This window comes from Silurus meridionalis, chromosome 22 (genome assembly GCF_014805685.1).
Source record: "Silurus meridionalis isolate SWU-2019-XX chromosome 22, ASM1480568v1, whole genome shotgun sequence".
Taxonomy (NCBI): Eukaryota; Metazoa; Chordata; class Actinopteri; order Siluriformes; family Siluridae; genus Silurus; species Silurus meridionalis.
Genome location: NC_060905.1, coordinates 10,980,206 through 10,999,431, shown reverse-complemented (window position 1 = coordinate 10,999,431; position 19,226 = coordinate 10,980,206). Strand labels below are relative to the sequence as shown.

General features: G+C 36.4%; 1 protein-coding gene across 6 annotated transcripts in view; it reads left to right on the top strand.

Annotated features, from left to right (window-relative positions):
* The window catches only part of si:ch211-199g17.2, a 65,887-nt gene that overhangs the window by 14,296 nt on the left and 32,365 nt on the right, over positions 1–19,226 (top strand). For all 6 annotated transcript variants that reach the window (XR_006923737.1, XM_046834573.1, XM_046834576.1 and 3 more), the window contains exons 17-32: positions 553–605; positions 754–822; positions 3,002–3,026; positions 3,144–3,155; positions 3,267–3,341; positions 3,577–3,719; positions 3,854–3,955; positions 4,788–4,845; positions 4,936–4,986; positions 5,114–5,176; positions 5,506–5,645; positions 5,751–5,858; positions 5,988–6,045; positions 6,161–6,241; positions 6,574–7,089; positions 7,578–7,652. Coding sequence is in view for 5 of the 6 variants with exons in the window: in XM_046834573.1 (XP_046690529.1) it covers positions 553–605; positions 754–822; positions 3,002–3,026; positions 3,144–3,155; positions 3,267–3,341; positions 3,577–3,719; positions 3,854–3,955; positions 4,788–4,845; positions 4,936–4,986; positions 5,114–5,176; positions 5,506–5,645; positions 5,751–5,858; positions 5,988–6,045; positions 6,161–6,241; positions 6,574–7,089; positions 7,578–7,652 (1,629 nt within the window). In the remaining variant the exon portion in view is untranslated. The remainder of the gene's footprint in view (positions 1–552; positions 606–753; positions 823–3,001; positions 3,027–3,143; positions 3,156–3,266; positions 3,342–3,576; positions 3,720–3,853; positions 3,956–4,787; positions 4,846–4,935; positions 4,987–5,113; positions 5,177–5,505; positions 5,646–5,750; positions 5,859–5,987; positions 6,046–6,160; positions 6,242–6,573; positions 7,090–7,577; positions 7,653–19,226) is intronic.

Sequence of the window (19,226 nt, the reverse complement as noted above, 5' to 3'; positions counted from 1 at the left end):
TAGATATTACTAATTGGAGGGAAGCAAAGACAGGGTTGATCTTCAAAAAGAAATTCTATATAGATAGAGACAGCTTTATTGTCATTGCATAATACAGGTACACGGCAACAAAATGCAGTTTAGCATCTACCAGAAGCGCAAAAAGTAGCAATTACACACACGGTGTGTGTGTGTGTGGTGTGTGTGTGTGTGGGTGTGGGTGTGGGTGTGGGTGTGTGTGTGTGTGTGTGTGTGTGTGAGATGTGAGATGTGATGTGAAATAATAGGCAAGATATAAAGTAAGGTGTGTGTGTGTGTGTGTGTGTGTGTGTGTGTGTGTGTGTTTATATATAGATACATATAAATAGGATAGTAGTGCAGTAGTTCACACAGTGGAGCCTCCATACCATAGAGTGATCGAGTTGGTTAGTATGCTCTCAATGATGCAGTGATAAAAAACTCATTAGAATCCTTGGGGACATATAATATCTCAAATGATAAGCCATACATAAAACTTAGTGAGGCAGGGAAAGAGAATATAACATCCTATAACATTTATTACCTTTGTTACAGAAGCTTCTGTCACTCAAACTAAAGACGAGGCATCATACAAAATTCTGTGTGTAGTAAGTAACATTATTTTCAGAGGTTTTTTTTTTCTGGTATGTTTTGTATTTTTTGTTCTAATATATTGATAATTTTCCAACAGGTCTTTGCATTTAAATTTTAATGACTGTTGAAATGATTTATTTATTTTCTGGATGTCTGCCATAGGAATGTGACCAGACGCTAAACTTTATAAAAGATTACAAGCTACACATTACTAGAGAGAAACACAAACAGGTGGGTTTCTTGGTGTCTGCCTTCATCCACATGTGCACATTAGTGTGTGTGTGTGTGTGTGTGTGTGTGTGTGTGTGTGAGTGAGAGAGACGGATTCTACTCTGGCAGATGTTTTTTTAGTTTTAGACAGGTGTGGTTACTATAAATTAAGAATTACTTTGAAAATAGACGTGCAAATAGTAGATCAATAAACAAAATTGAAGTTAAAAGAATAGAAGAGAAATCCAAATCAAATCAGTATATTTTGTGTGACAACCCTTTGCCTACAAAAAAGCATACATTTTTCTAGGCACACTTGCACACAGTTTTTGGAAGAACTTAGCAATTATGTTGTTCCAAACATCTTGGAGAACTAACCAATCTTTTGTGGTTGTAGTTTTTGAAAAATCTTTTTCTCTGTGGGGGCCAAAATTTACTTCTAGAACTCCTTGCTCTTCTCTTTGCTGAGGAATGTTCATAACGTTTTGAAATTACTTCAGTGTACTTGCAAAGTGTGGGGTATTTCCCTCTAGTGGGGAAGAAGGACATGACAGGTGGTGCGCAATGAACTGCTGGACTATTATTATTATTTATTTATTTTTTGTGTGAACCAGTGTTCATCAATCTTCATGAATTTTTCTCTATTAAAAATAAAATCCATATACTCAAAGCAAGCACAAACAATAAATTAGGTCATTAATGCAAGTTATTTAAAACATCAGTTTGGGTGCCGGGAGGTAAAATTGGAACTATTGTGTGAAAATAACTGTTACTGATGGCAAGTTAACTTAAGCAGGCCAATAAACATACTTTAACATAGAGATCTTAAATTCATGGTTAATATGGTGGGGGCAGAGGAAAGACCTGTGTTTGCTTTTGTCTTAAACCGCCAACATCAGATAAAACCTAACAAATTAAGAAGACATGTACACATGCTCCAGTCACATCAATAAGCGACTCCATACAATACGCTCCAGTCATGTCCATAAGTCACTTGACCTATCTTAAAGATAACTGGATGAATACCTAATGGTAAAATCTGCATCAGTTTACAGCAAAGCACAAGTTGCTTTATTTATAGTTGCATACAGTATTGCCCATGGAGAAAAAAAAAAACCACATGATCGGTATGTAGCTCATTCTCCCGCTGCTGTAGACATGGTGTATTAGACAAGCAGTGCAAAATTAATGAAATGGTGTTCTTTTTGTTTATCATTTGTGTGATTTGCATTTGCTCTTTAGGTTCTTTCCAATTTGACATAGTTATTTGAAGATAATGGTGGTTCTAGTAGTTATAAAATTTTACAAAAAGGTTGGTTACACAAATTGCAGAAGAGGGTATATAGTGATTACTCAAAGTGAGTAATCTTACTCAAAGTGATGAAAGCAGTTTCATGGAAGCACCTAAAAACACATTCAGTCCTTCTTGTTTGACACCCCAACGCTGGATCCTGAACTTAGTTTGTTGCTTATGCTTAGCATTTTATTGGCCACGACAATTCAGTACAACTACCTTGTGTCTTGTTGCTGTGCTCAGACTTGAATTAGTGTATGATCTGCGACATGAAACGGTCTTCCGCAGCCTCACCTTATTAGCAGAGTTTGGCTGTTCCTCACCCAGTTTTAAGCATACTGCTGTTTGTTTTAATTAATAAGTGTTTCCAACCTATATAAGAAATTGATTCATTAGCATTTGGTTAATCAGAGTGATTGGATGGAAAAATCCTGACTTTGTGCGGGTGTACAAAGTGTGCACATATAAGAATTGATGCTAGTTTGAAGGGTAGTCACACCAAGTACTGATTTGATTCAGATTTTTTTCTACTCTCTCAATTTGCATTTTATAATATGCATTTTTACACATTTTGTAAAAATGCATATTTTTGAAAACATTGCTGAAATGTTTCTACAACTTGTTAGAGTTCACCCGTGGAAAAGTTTATTGATTGGACCGGATTAGAAATAAGAGGAAAAATCTATTTAAGCAACTGTAGTATCAGGCTGCAACATAAAACTCAAAGTGAAGTGGGTCTGAATGTCTTTTTATTCATACTTGCCATGCCACTAACCCCACTGTGTCATGTGCCAATGTGTGGGTGTTGATAATAAGTTAGAAACTCTGTGTATTTAAACCCAGTATGCTTGTTGAAGCCTTTTTAAGTGCTTACTAATAATTTTCCTGTTTTCATTGTTACTACAGAAACTAATTGAGTTGTTCGGACCAGGTAATATTCTAAAGAAATTTTCATTTTACTTGTTGTGATGTTGGTGTTGATTTAGTAGTGCTTGCTTGCTGATATTGACTAATCATTTATTTATCCTATGTTCTTTTTTTTTTTTAGTCCGGTTTCAGGGTAGGTGCATTTCTTTAAAAATGTTTAATTAAAGATTAAAGCCACCACTAAAATAAATACTTTTTAATAAAGAAATAATCCAAAAATGTAAATGTTGATTTTTCTGGTTAGGAGCCATGTCTAAGATTAAAGTGTATCAGGACTTGTGGAACCGCCATACCAGTAAATCATTTCGTCCACTAATAGGTGAGATGCATGATGTATGACATTTTTACAGTATATGAATGTATTTTGTTGTCATTTTGTATACAAATAAGTAACAGTAATTTATATAATCTCTAATTTAATCAGTGATTGATGTTTGATTGATGTACTTTTCTTCATTTTATTTCTTTGTAATTATGCTTTTTTTTTTTTTTTTTTTGGGGTTTGAGATTCTCAAAATATTGCAACTTGAACACGCACAATATTTTCCCTCCAGGCCTGTCACTGCTTACTGTGTTTGTACAGAGGAACAGTGCAGTTAGTAAACCATTCTACCTCTGCCATGCGTGTGAGCTTAACATCCCTGTCTCCTCGGTGTCAATACACCTTACATCCACGCAGCACTACTTAAATGTCTTTGTAAGCATGTTCTTTAACAAATTATTCTGGTTAAGAAAGCCTTGTTTACACATGATGGTAAAACTATACCTTCACTTTGGAAAAATTTACAAATATTGAATACTCCTGCTATTTATTATTATTTTTCTTAATAGGCATACTCCAAACCAGATCTTGTATATCTTGGTTCCCAAAACTTGGACCAATGTGCAAAAGAAGAAGAACAGAATCAGGGAAAACAAAAAATGGTCCTGCAAGTAAGTTATATAATTTGTTCACATTTCATAATTTGCCATATGGTATAATTTTATTTAATTGTGCATTCAATTCATTTTTCTTACATGCAAAGGCAGCTGGTAAAAAAAAAAAGGCCTGTCTCTTGTTTTTGAAATATACAAATAAAATTTGTCATCCACAGCTTATTTGCTGTTAAAATTGACTATTTTGGACTTTTGTGGAATCAACCAATGTGTAATCATTATCGAATAATGTTTAGTCATTGTGTCTAATCATTATTTAGATGTAGCTATACAGAGATATAGTGAGAAGTATTGTAGAGCCTGGCATCTCTTGTAAGGTCTTGCTGACTTAACATCTTTGGAAACTGTCAGGCTGAGACACTGAGTGACCTGTAAAACCTTAAGAAGATATGGTGGGAAACATGAATGTACTAAGAATTTGTGTATGTAAGGGTTGAGGAACACTCCTCTGCGTGAGGCTGTATTCTAGAATGAATAAAGTTATTTGCAATAACGTGTTCAGCCCATGTCGTTAACGTGTGAAAAACATGAACGCGGTGAATTAAATTTTCAACAGTAATGAGTCCATTGATTTGATGATGGGTTTAGAGCACATGGTTATGTATCCCAACACAGTCATCAGCAAATTGTCTCTGTGTACTAGTATGACCACTTTAATCTGCAATTGCTCAGCTTCCATCTATTTGTGTGATATGAGGGTGTGAGATTGCCATCAACTAATCAACAGTGATACTTTTTTACTTGGTGAAGCAATGTATGTGTTCAAGTCTGTGTCTATGAGGAAGACTAAATACTACAAATGTATTAATGAAAACTGTGTAATCCCCAGGTGTGTGAGCTTTCACCTCGGCAGTTTACAGGACTCCATAACCTAACGTATGAAAAATGTAAGAATTCTAATCATTTTCGCTGTCAGAGCAAATGAGAGACAAAAATATACTGCTAATGCATTTCTGTGATTCGCCTGTGCCTTCTAGGCATGGAAATAATTGGAAAGCATAATCCAAAGCTGAAAAAATGTATTGAAGGTTAGTATGTTGTTGATTCTTTAAACTGTGCATTTAGCTTTGTTTGGTTAATTCAAACCCACATTTCTTTGTTTACTCTATGAATTGTGTGCCACTTCAATAACATGTTCAATCTTATGTTCTACAGTTGAGAAACGAATGACACTGGAGTTATACTCTGACAGTTGTGAAAGGAAGGTTCCGCTGCTTGGTACGCAATACTGCTTACTCTGGTAGTTGTATAGATGACACACAAATGCTGTACACTTACTGGCTACTTCTCCTATATGCACCTGTCCTATTATTAAGTTTATGAACAAATTGCTGCTACCATTTTAATTTTCCTTGTACCTTACTGTTGTTAGGGCTTTAGTAACATTGATCCATCGCCTTGATATTTATGCAGAAATCTTTTTGTTGGTAAATGGTATAGAGCATAAGTGCTTTGTTTGTGCAACGCTAATTCAATGGTGTAACTCAAATGGTGTACATGTGTAGATACTGTATATGTAATGTTTAACATTTTCACCATTTCACCAGGTCTGCAGTTCATGGTGAAATACACTACAACCCAGCATTGTTTTAAATGTGGTTATCTGTGCTTGCTGTGTGAAAAGAAGCTTTCAGAAAGGCAGGCCATTGTTCATGTTTTGCGATTTCCACATATGTTCACCTATCTTGTAAGTATTTCAGATAAAAATATTTAGCAAATTATTGTAAAGTAAGCTTGTAGGGATCTGTGAGTATGGTGCGTTCAGTACCTCGTTGGATGTGTGTTTCTATAGGATATGGCCCATCCTGGTTCCTTGAAGAGAGAAGATTCTGAGCAGGTTTCTCTTATCATGGATTTGGGGAAACAAGCAGAGAAAATCGCTCCTAATACGACTTTGCGGGTCTGAAGCCATTAATTTTAATTTTGTAAAAAAAAAAAAAAAAAGGCAAATGTATCAATTGTGCTGTAACACATTTTTAAATGTGTTGATTGTCATAATTATTTTAACACTATCAATATTCCTTTTAAGAAAGTGGACTTGAGCATTTGGAAATTTAACGAAGTTGATAAAAGCTCCTTTACTTCTGGTGAGTGGTTTCCTTCTACGAGTGAATTTGATTTGACATGGACAAAAAGGTTTACTATAAAATACTTTATATAGTGTTAACACTCTCAAGTATGGATTTTTTTGCTATTTTGTAGCTTTGAGTGTGTTGCAAGCACTTTGTAAAGATGAAGGACTGGGAGAACTTAAACCTACTGTTGTCCCTGGAGCAAGACTGGGTGAGTGAAGCCATTTATACATTTTTGTCTGTCATTTGCTAATGGATGGTAGGTATAAAGGTGGGCTGGTGTATACGTAGCACCAAAGCACTGGCCTAGAGTAAGTTGTGCTGTGCTAAAAAACTAAAATATTATAGTGGGTAGCTTATAAAATGATAAATGAATGTAGATACATGGTGCCAAATACTACTATTATTATTATTATTATTATTATTATTATTATTGTACAATAATGGGGCTACTCTAAGGGCTTTTTTTTTTATAATTTAATGAACAGTGAATTTTTCTATAATTTCTTAATTCATTAAATTTTAACCTTTTTTTTCCCCCAGTCTCCAGTGTCAAGGAGATTAACTCTTCACAGTGTGAAGAACAAGAGCGTACACCACCAGACACAAATAAAATAAACATTGAGGAAGCATGCACAGATACACCCATAAACAAAACAAATAAGCAGTCAAATTCAGAATATCCTGATCTCTTGCATACAAATCACAAAGAGCTTTCAAAAACCTCATTTATATCTTCACATCACGTACGGCCAGATGAATCTTCATTAGCCACAACACATTCAGATTCATCATCTACACAGCCTCCAATTTCATTCTTACATGAAGAGCAATCAGAGCTGAGGAAATTGGACGAGAAGTCTGTGAAGCAAGAAGGATTTCCTGACCAAATTTCCACAAATGATGATCCAAATGTAAAAATGTCACATCCACAAACTCAAGACTCAAGTGTACCTCAACAGCAGAATGTAGAACTGGCACAAAAATCTGTCAAAGAGGTGGAGGGTCTGCAGAAACCAACACAGTCTCTGGCTTGCTCGGAGGCAGAAACCCCAGCAGGTCTGTAAAATGAACTTCTATACTTTACTTTGACAGGCACTGTATAATATTTAATTTAATAACATTTAACATTTTATTTATTATATGTGTTCATGTATGTGTATTTTTTTTTTTTTATATTCTATTTGACTTTGATTATGCATAAATTCAAATTCAGCTTTGATTGGTTAAAATATTCTGGAATATTCAAATTAATGTCTTTCATCAGAACAATTTAACGTGTGCTAATTGTAGTTGCACTAATATAAAGTACTAATTCATTAGATTGGCTCAAGAAAGTTGTACTGGCACTCAATAAACGTAGTATACTGTACTTGCATAGTATTCACCAGTACACTGGGATGGCATTATTGTTGCAGTTGCATATAAAATTTCTTAAAGTAATTATATGGTTTAAAGTAAAAGTCTTAGATTAACTTTTAACTAATGTTGTGGTCTATCCATTTTGTTTTTGGTGCTTACCTTTTTCTTTTTAATATTTACCACAGTTCCTCTGACCCAGTTGTCAACTTGCACAAAACTTCAGTGCTACCTAAAGATGCCCAACAGACAACCTGTAATAGGTTAGTACTACAAAGAAAACTTTGATGTTTAATGAGCTAGAGATGATTAAATGTAATATCAATAATTGGTAAAAGACAGAGGAATTAGTAAATGTAGGTAAATTCTTATAAACAATGGTAAGTAGGTGGAATTTGATAAATCTATGTTTAAACTTTCACTTGAGGTGAATCATACCTTCAGCAAAGCGAAGTTTTGCTTGTAAAAGTGCAACAAAAAATTAAAAATTAATAATGCTAAAGTCACCAAACTAAACCATTGTGCACTGAGGCACTTTGAGCCCAGGCACCAGTTCACCAGGAGAAAATCTAATTTTTATTTATTTGAAAACTTTTTTGATTTTCATATCTCCTGATGTTTAGACCAGAAAAAGATTTGTGTTGGGTGCATGTCTTGTCCGTGTGAATATCTCTACAAAAAGAGACTGGGCACTAGGACAAGGTGTGAAACCTTCAAGACTAAATATCTAAACAGGTGATCTCATTCACCCTTTGCATACATCCAATCCCATAAACAAATATTGACATGTATCCTATGGAAATAATATATAGCTTACTTTTAGTTTCTCAACTGCCCATAAACTTTAGAAAAGTACATATGAATAATGGAATCAGCTGTTTTTGTATTTGAAAAAATAACAAAACTGCAATGTTTGTCTGCTGGCTGCCCACATAGTGTACAGTCAATTACCTTTGCTTCTATTCTGAGAAAGCATGTAGCTGAGCCCTGATAAAGATTACCTAGCAATCACAATTATATTGGTGAGACATGATTGTTACAAAAATTTTGCATTTGTATAAATGTTCACAGTGGTTGGTATGTCTGAATAAACAATCAAAATCCTGTACAAAAATAACTGGTATTGCTCTGTATAAAATCTTGATGTTTATCAGCCACAACAACATGACTATATGAACAATGACTAAATGTGAACAGAAGAACAAAGTACCGAAGGAAAACTGGCTTAAGAGCAGTCAGGACCAAAGATGCGGAGGATGCTTCTAATACGACATGACCAGAGATACAAGGCAAGTTTGAGCTCAATCTTTGGCGTCACTGAAGCAGCGCACCCATCTGACCCGAATGAGCATGAGAGGTTCTGCTGAGAAAAGTAGAGACAAATACAACGCTGATGTACCCAACATTTTTATACTGCTACAGCTTAATGATGTTACTCTGTCTTTGGCTTGTGAATCATTTTATGCTGTCCTTCTATGGGTAATTTTCGGACCCATAGCAATGTTTACATTGACATTTAAATCCAAATTTTCTGATTGTCAAATGTATCTGCTGTCTTTGGTTGTAGTAAGCTTTAGTCTGTAATGCAACTAAAAACTAAAATGTTAAATCCAGGTAATTTATGATTGTATTGTCCATATTTACTGATCAGCCATTACATTTGAGAAAAAAAATGGTCAGTGAATTTAAGAACTTTGTTCACTTGATGCCAAATCAGTTCAGTCACTGTAATGAAATGATCAGGCCGATGTTTCAGTTAATATATTGGAAGCAGCAAAAATGGGCAAGCATAAGGATCTGAGTGACTTTGGTTAGGGCCAAATTGGAAGGACTGGATCAAAACAGGTGTTGAGTTGTTCCTTGAAGCTAGCTAGCACCTAGCAAAAGTGGTTCAGGAAGGACAACTGGTGAACCAGGCAACTGGGTTATTACTCAAAGCTGAAAGTAGAGTGAAGGATGGCTTATGTGGTCCAGTCTCACAGAGGTGTTACTGTAGCACAAATTGCTTAAATTATTATAGTTCTGGCAATGACAGAACTATAAGCATGCCCATGCTGACCCCACTGATAATTTTGACATTTAAATGATTCAGATCAAGGAAATCTTTAACAAAGATAACTTTAAAAAATATATATATACAAAAATGCAGTTTTTAAATTTCATTTATAAAAAAAAAAAATAAGTAATTTAAATTAAAGAACAGATGAGCAACAAAGTAATTGACATGTATCAGTCTGGAAAAGCTTACAAAGCCATTTCTTTGGGACAGCGAACAACAGTGAGAGCCTTTATTCACAAATGGAGAAAACTTGAAACATTTAGTGAACCTTACCAGGAGTGGCTAGCCTACCAGTATTATGATAACTCGTACAGAAGCTCATAATGAAACAACAACAGAACATCTAAAGAACTGCAGGCCTTACTTACCTATGCTAAGGTTAGTGTTAAGAAATAAGAGACTAGGCAAAAATGGCATCCATGGGAGAGTTGCAAGGTGAACGCCACTGCTGACCAAAAAGAACACAAAGGCTCATCTGACACTTGACATAAAACATTCTGTTTCTCCCCAAATCTTTGGGGCAAATGTTCTGTGGACTGATGACTCAAGTGGAACTTTTTGGAAGGTGTGCGTCTTGTTACAGCTGGTGTAAAACTAGTGCAGCATATCATCAACAAAACATAGCAGCAGCCAAACATGGGGGTGTTAGTGTGATGGTCTGGGGCTGCTGCTTTGCAGCTTTGGGACCTGGACGACTTGCCATAATTAATGGAACAATTAATTCTTCCTCCACATCGATGTGAAAGACTTATCGCAAACATTTGATTGAATTTGTTGCCACCAACGATGGCACAACCAGTTATTTGGTATGGGGGAAATTACTTTTTCACATAGGGCCAGGCAGGTTTGGACAGCTTTTCTTTTCTTAATAAATGAAATTATTTAAAAACTGCATTAATTTACCCAGGTTATCTTTATCGAAATGATACACAGAGTGACAAATATGCAACAAAAAAAAACAAATTCAACAAATACTTTTTTTAAAGCACTGTAAGCATCAGAGTTAAAGCATAGAACAATGGAAGAAAATTGCCTAGTCTAATTAAGCTAGCTTTCTCTTACATCATGTGGATAGCAACATGGCTGTGTCACTCACTTGGGCAGAGCTGGCACCAGATGCTTTAGGAAGGCAAACTGGGATTTTTTTTTTTTTTTTTGAAAACTGAGAAATGGCATGCAACACTGAGATGAATAATGAAATATGATTTAATAACATAATGGTGGCAGGTTATTGAACAGAGCTGGTACATCTATAGTCAGTAGAACAGTATGAGGAATTGGCAGGACTCAAATTAAGAGCTTAGGAGGATTGGGGTAAAGAGAATAACAGGAGGGGCAATGAATAATTCCTTTTTTTTTGTGGAGGCATGCAATTCAGTCGCCACTGGTAGTATGCTATAGAACAGAAATAGAGGAATTTCCAAGGAAATTGCAGAGCAAGTTGTTTTAGATGGTGTTGGTCCAGATCCAAAAATTGATGGGCAGAGGAGGACCTGATTGCTAGAGCCGAGAACAGGCAAATAAATAATAAAATATGATTTCTCTCCTGGTAATAACCAGAAATACAATGTTGAATATACACATAGGCAGAAGTACTAACAAAAACTAATTTAGGAAAATAAGGTAATGAGAATGCTTTTTACCTCTAGTTATATTGATATTTACCAAGTATTTGTAAAAGACACCCACAATACAGATTGTTCAAAAGGATGATAACAAAGGCTAAGTCCACTTGGCTCACTGTCCTGTAAAGAAATGCTTTGTGGAAGTGTGGATATTTTTTTTTATATGCCATGAAGAGTGAGGCAAGGTGACTTCAGTAAGCAGAAAATGAAAAGTACTGGGAATTTGAAGCACAAAGTGCTAAAAAAGTATATGATTGTGTTTGAACAATACTAATTGTTGCATTAGCCAACCAGCCACAGTGCATATGCTGATTTGAGCATCAGAATGTAGTGTATTGTGGGGTCTCAATGTATCCGAGTGGTTTTGTTGACCCAAGAGGAATCTACATACAGTGTACCCACAAAGTAAGTACACTTCTCAAATTTCAGAAAACATTTTAGTATGTCTTTGAGTAGTCAATATGCATGTAATATGTAAATGTAAATGTAGTCAATATGCAGCTTGTATGTGTAGTATAGATTAACTGTCCTCTGAAAATAGCTCAACATATAGCCGTTATTGTTAAACTATTTGGAAACAAAAGTGAGTACAATGCTTAGGGTGTACTTCATTTAACCATGCAAAGCCACATGTCCTTTTAATGATATTTTTGTCTACTTGACAGGACCATACATAATTGTGTATCTTGTATTAGAGAAGTTAAAATTTAAAGCTTTGAGTACAATTCTTTCATCTTGACCACTGTTCAACATGGCGCCTCATGGCAAAGAACTCTGAGGATTGGAATTGTTGCTCTCCACAAAGACGGCCAAGGCTATATGAAGATCTTTAACACCCTGAAACTGAGTTACAGTTTAGTGGCCAGGGTCATACAGAGGTTTTCCAAGATGGGTTCCACTTAGAACAGGCCTCGCATGGATCGATAAAAGTTGAGTCCTTGTGCTATGCGTCAAGTGCAGAAGCTGGTTTCAAAAACAGACGCATAATTGCTGCCAGCAATGCTTTAGGGATTGCAGAAGTAGAAGGTCAGCTTGTCAGTTTGCATGGCTGTCATTCCAGAAGAAAGCCTCTTCTGAAGCTGGCTCACAAAGCCAGCAAAAGTTTGCTGAAGAGCATGAATCACTGGAACCATGTCTTTTGGTCTGATGGGACTAAGATAAACTTGTGTGGTGTCCCCCTGGAAAGGTGTACCAAGAAAATTGGTACTGGAAGCATCATGGTCTGGGGCTGCATGAGTGCTGCTGGTACTAAGGAGCTGTGGTTCATTGAGGAAAACATAGATTCCAACATGTACTGTGACATTTTGAATCAGAACACGATGCCCTCCCTTCAGAAACAGGGCCGAACGGTGGTTTTCCAACACAATAACGACAACAAACACACTGCCAAGAAGACAACTGCCTTGCTGAGCAATCTGAAGGTGATCAAGTGGCCAAGAATGTCTCCAGACATAAACTCTATTGAGCACCTGTGGGGAATCCTCAAACGGAAGGTGGTGAAGCGCCATGTTTTAACATCCATTAGTTCCGTGATGTCTATGGAGGAGTGGAAGAGGATCCCAGCAACAACCTGTGCAACTCTGGTCGATTTGATGCCCAGGATTATTAAGATGGTGCTAGATTACAATGATGCTCACACAAAATACTGACTCTTTGGACACAGTTTTAATGTTCATTTAGGGTGTACTCACTAACTGTTTTGACAATGGCTGTATGTTTAGTTATTTTTTAGAGGACAGTAAATCTATACCGCTATACAAGCTGCACATTGACTACTGCAAAGTGTATCCAAGTTTCATCTCTATAGTTTTGTCTCTTGAAAATATATAATAAAATAGTTGCTGAAATGTGAGGGGTATATTCACTTTGGAGAGATACTGTATTAGGCAGATGGTTTTAATGTTATGGCTGAATGGGGAGTAAGTGCTGAATATCAAGATTGGGCTAAAATCTCAGCCCATTAATTTTCATTTTTCAGCAAAAAGTTTTTTTTTTTGTTTTGTTTTTTTGTAGATCTGTATACATTGTGCATGTGACTTATTCAAATGAACCTTAATTCTGTAACCATGTATAGGATGCTGCCTGGCCAAAAGTCACTCCATGGATTTAGGTAAACAAATAGTTAAGAGCCTTCCATTGAATAATTACTGCAGTGATTGCATCAGTTAGGTTTAAATAACTTTTTGTTAGCTGAAACAGTGAGTGGCTTCTCATTTCTTAAATAACCATGTACAAAGACATTTCATGTGGCCCTGGAAAAGATGTTACTCTGTTTCAGAAGCTACTAAAATTGGTTAGCTGGTTGATGAGCTGTTTAACATATTATTAAAACCTGGACGGATAGTGGTTAAACCTTTCTGGAACATTTTTGAGGACGAAATTTGGTCAGAAAAAAAATCTTGAATGTTTGATTTCACCAAATGTTTGTGATGTCAGATCACAAAGTGTAAAAAAAAAAAAACAGTAACAAAAGGCAAACAAAACCAGAAGAAAGCTATGGTTTAATACTAAAAGAAAGAGCCCAATGCAAAGTGAACTCTGGATTTGACCTAAACAGATATATAGTGGTTAATAATGGGGGAGTCTTTGTTTTGTTAGGGATCATAAAGATTGGACTCTGGAGCAATGGATAAGATCAAGACAAGTTTTATAGTGGGGTGTTGGGGTAATAAAAATGGTAGGCGAAGTAATGGATCCATCATGCCTATAGTTTACAAGTCTGTGGGGACAGTGTTAAAAGGGTTGTTGCTGTTGGACAGGTCATCGCAATTCATTGGGCTCAAATTGTGAAAAAATGGTTCAGGGAGCATGAGAGTTTTTCACTTGGATTGGCCATCAGAGTCCGGACCTTATCTCCATTGAGAATCTTTGGAATGTGCTGGAGAACAATTCACACCCCGCCCCAACAGTGGTCCGATTCTCCTATCATCAATATGGGATATTAGACAGAAATTAATGAAACTCTGGTCAGAAATAAACTTGACCTTGCATAAGCTTATCGAAACAATGCCGTGAATGTGTTTCACAATCAAAGAAAACTGACTTTTTTGGCCAGGCACTGTACATGGGTACTTCAAAATGGGACTTGTATAATCATATTTTTTCATGGTTTAGAAATTCCTGCAATGTAACCTAATGTTTGTTAAACTACTATAATTTCCCAAATGTTAATGTAAAATGTTATTGATGTAGTGCAGGGGTGTGCAATCTTTTCCACACAAGTCTGGTTTGGGTGCAGGTTTTCATTTCAACCAATCAAGGCCCACAAATGATAGTCATTAAAAATAAATATCATTAGATTTGAACAGGTAAAATTAGGTGTGGACTTGCTTGGTTTGGAATGATACAGGCCCTTTGTAGAAAAGATTGGACAGCTCTGATCTAGTGGAATGTTGAGTGTTTAATGATCATCATTGTCTCTTTTTTCTTAAATTATCTTTGTGTATTTTTAAACTTACCAACCACTGTGGAATTTAATCAAATGTCAATTTTATTTTGAAATCTAAAACATGAAATGCTTGGCACCATGATTCTATTGGTTAAACAATCCTTTGTGTTAATGGGCCAGATGTTCCTTCCATTTTGCCACAATCTAAATATTGAGTTCTTTTTTTTGTTTTTTTTGTTTTTTTTCTTCCCCCCCCGGTCAAACAGGTTGCTTAAATGTATAAATGTTTGCTTGAGATATTGGTCCAGAGCTACAAAAGCACGTTAGGAGAAGGATGCAAGAAGATTTTGAAGGGATCTCACAGAGTACTGTTTACAGTATCATTAAAAAAATGGAAAGTGTATGGTACTACCAACACAATGTCTAGTTTAGGCTATCTGTCCAAACTGCATAACCAAGCAAGGAGGACATTGGTCAGAGCCAATAAGAGGCCAGTGAGAATTGCAAAGCTTTGTCTGTGACTGGTCAGTCTGTGCATGTGACTATCTCGCAAGCTGTTTTTCTTTCTTTTTTAAAAAAAAAAAAAACTGGCCTGTATGGCTGGGTGGCAAGAAAGAGGCCTTTCCTGAAAAAACTACACTATCATTTGTGCTTTCAAAAATGCAGTTCAGTCTCTGTTATCTGCCAAAATTTGCTGTGGTCTGCTAAGACCAAATTGACGTTTTTTTTGGAATGCAACTCTAAGCTCTGTTTGGCAAAAAGCAAACACCGCCCACAGCACACCATACCGTCTGAAGCGTGGTGGAGGCGGCATTATTTTGTAGGGGTGTTTCTTTTCAGTTAAGAATAGGGCAATTGGTCAGGATTGAAGAAAAAAAATGGATGCTGCCAAGTATATTTAAAATTCTTGAGGAAAACCTGCATAACTCTGCTAGATATCTGAAGATGGACATATCATTTACTTTTTAACACAAAAATTATCGTAAACATACTGCCAAACGAGCAACACAATGGCTAATGATAGGAGGGTAAATGCACTTGAGTGGCCAAGTCAGAACCCTTACCTAAATCAGATAGAAAATCAGTGGACGGACTTGAAGTGAGCAGTCCATTGATGCTCACCATAGAATTTATTGAACTTGAGCATTTTTTTCAGAGGAATGGGCAAATATTCCCCAAACTAGTTGTGCATAGCTAGTACAGACACCTCCATAAAGAATAATGGCTGTAATTAAAGCATTGGCTCTATAAAATATCAAATCAAGGGTCCGGTTATTCAAGCTTTTCCGATTTAATTTTTTGCGTAGTTTAAAGGTGTAAGGCAAATTTTGTAAAAAAAAAAAAAAAGTTTTTTTTATTTTTTTTTATGGGTTTCGATTTTAAGATGTATGGCAAATAAAGTAAATACATAAGTACATGGAGGTCTGGAAGTTTTCTGGGTGTCCAAAAGAACCCTGACTTTCTTCAAATGCATACATGACAATCAAACTGTAGCCTGGAGAAAAGACCACTATTCTCCTTTCATGTTCGTCAAATCTGATTTCCTGACATATGTTTATTCGGTTGTACTCTCCACGTTTTTTTTAATGTTCTCTAACAGATGTGTTGCTGCATGTGCCTTTTTTAATTTTGCATGTGTAGCAAGATCACCCCAGTTTCTAGTTAAGTTGTAAAGGTTGGATGGTGAGCAGACCTGGCAGGAATGCGTTGCAGTTTTATCTGCAAATGACTAGGAACTAAACAAGCAATAGAGTAGCCTCAGTGGGTCAACTGGTAGGGTCTCTTTCTTGATATATGTGCTACAGGCTTGCTCATTAGTAATAAACTGGGGGAACTGTCATATAATTTTCCTGCTGAAATTTATATTTGTTTTATATAGTGTGTGTGTGTGTGTGTGTGTGTATGTATGTGTGTATATATATATATATATATATATATATATATATATATATATATATATATATATATATATATATATATATATATATATATATATATATATATATATATATAGTGGAATCCACTTATCTCGACCTCGGTTAACTCGACAACCCTATTAAGTCAACGTTTTTGAAGTGGAACCGCCAAATTCTCGCTTTGTCTAAGCATTTTTTAATCAGTTATGTCGACTTTTTTATGTCGCCGAACCCTAATTTCTCGAGCACAAGGGGGGGGAAATTTGCCATTTAACGTCAGTTATGTCACTCGGCAGTGTGCAGCCGCAGAAGATGCTACAGGTGTTGAATTGTATACTGGTGAATCTCTGCTGTTAGTTAGTGCACATATACCTTTTGTTGTTAAATGTTATGCGATGAACGGGAGGTGAAAGCCGCGCTTGGTAGGAGCGCGGCACGGAACGTGGGATGAGCAGCAAAAGCATAGAATTAACAACGGCAGGATCTGGGTGAGGGGGAATCCGCGATGCGTTTTGGGAAGAAAATCGCAGCCGTTGAGAGAGTCCCGGTGGGAAGGCACGTACCGGGATACGCATGAGCGATAACAACGACCGCCGTGAACCAACATATACCAACAATAACGGGCGGTGAGAGTGTGGAAGTTTAAATAGGAGCTGGTGATGAGTGCTAAACGAGCACCATATGTGCGCGATTGAAGCCGGGAGCTTCCGAAAAAGCGGCTAAGAAAGCACCTGCCACGCCGAAGGGGGTGGATTCCTGACAGTTAACAAACATGTACTGTATGTACATTTTTATAGCATGCCTTCATTAAACAAATTGCGGCAACGCTGTTGTGTAAAAAAAAAAACCTCCAAAAACATGTGCATGCACATTCTCATTTATTAACGCACATCATGTACATAAAGAAATTTCAAGCACGTTAATATATAGCCACCATATTGATTTTCGTTTATCTCGATCATCGGTTATCTCAATGCTTTTTGGCAACCCCCTAGGACATCGACATAACTGGGTTCCACTGTGTGTGTGTGTGTGTGTGTGTGTGTGTGTGTGTGTGTGTGTGTGTGTGTGTGTAATTAATATATAATATATAATATATATATATATATATATTATAAAACATTATTGTGCAAAAAAAAAAAACACTGATCAAAATTAGAGAACTCTTTCAGATACCTTCCAGTTATTGGTGTTAATCTGGTACCTGGTGCTAATTTCCTTGATTATCTGTCAACCCCTATTTAACTGGCAGCCTAACTTCTAGTTTCACTGACTCTGCAAGATGCTGGGCTGTTCTAAAATGACTGAAAGCCTCCGGCAGCAGGTTGTCCAGATGAAGGCCAAAGGGATGACCCTATCAGCCATAGCAAGACAAGTTGGTCATTCCAAATCTGTAATTTCAAGAATATTGAATCTTTACATCACCACAAACTCATTCAAGTCTGCCAAGAAGGCTAATCGTCTACAGAAGACAAATACAAGAGAGGACAGAAAACTGGGGAGGATCTCAATGGGCAATCGTTTCCACACTGCAGCTGGAATTGCTTACCAGTTCAGCACTGAACAGGGTAAGGATATGTCTCGTCATACAGTGTCTCGACGTTTAAGAGCATTTGGTCTGAGAGCCCACTCTGCAGTGACCAAACCTCTCATTAGCAGAAAGAATCAAAAGGCTAGACTAAGCATGTTGTGTGGACAGAGGAAAACTGGTCCAAAGTTCACTTCATTGATGAAAGCAAGTTTAATTTATTTGGTCCGATGGGAAACATAATGTTCGGCGACAAACTGGAGAAAGACTGAACCCAAAGTGTTTAAAGAAGTCGGTGAAAAGTGGTGGAGGAAGTGTCATGGTTTGGGGCATGTTTTCTGCAGCAGGAGTTGGGCCTCTTATACAGCTACATGGCAGAGTGAATGCAAATGTTTATCAGAACCTTCTCCAACAACATATGGTTCCTTCCCTGCGTTCATCACCCAATCAGCCTGCAGTGTTCATGCAGGACAACGCTCCATGTCACACAGCAAAACAGGTAAAGCAGTTCCTTAAAACTAAAAACATTGAAATAATGACACAGCCTACCCAGAGTCCTGATCTTAACCCAATAAAGAACCTCTGGAAAATCCATAAACAAAGTTATGGCCAAGAAACCCACTACAGTCACCTAACTGTGGAGGAGACTGGAAGAAGAGTGGACCAAAATCACACCAGAGCAGTGTGAGAGACTAGTGCTGTCCTGTAGCAGCAGATGTGCTGACGTCATTCAGAGCAGAGGCCTGTACACTTCCTATTAATTGCTGACTGTTGTAATCTTCAGAAAAATTTTGTTGTAATCTTTTTCCATGCTACAGTCATTGTTCTCTCATTTTGATCAGTGTGTTTTCTGCAAAATAATGTTTTTTTTTTTTTTTGGAAATGCCTTAGTTAATTTGTGGAAAAGGTGTTCTGGTAGCATGGTATAGACAGAACAAAAACTCCTTCAACTGTTGAGCAGTGAATATGACATTATTTCAGAATTGTTCAATTGTTTATAAATTGTTCTCTAATTTTAATCGTGTGTGTGTGTGTGTGTGTGTGTGTGTGTGTGTGTGTGTGTGTGTATATATATATATATATATATATATATGTATATATATATATATATAATGTATATGTATGTATGTGTATGTGTATGTATATGTATGTGTATGTATGTATGTGTGTATATATATGTGTATATATATATATATATGTGTATATATATTATACACACATGTATACATATGTGTGTGTGTGTGTGTGTGTGTGCCTCTAAAGCTGCTTTGGGATTATGTCATTTGTAAAACAGTACTACATATAAATGTATTATATTGTT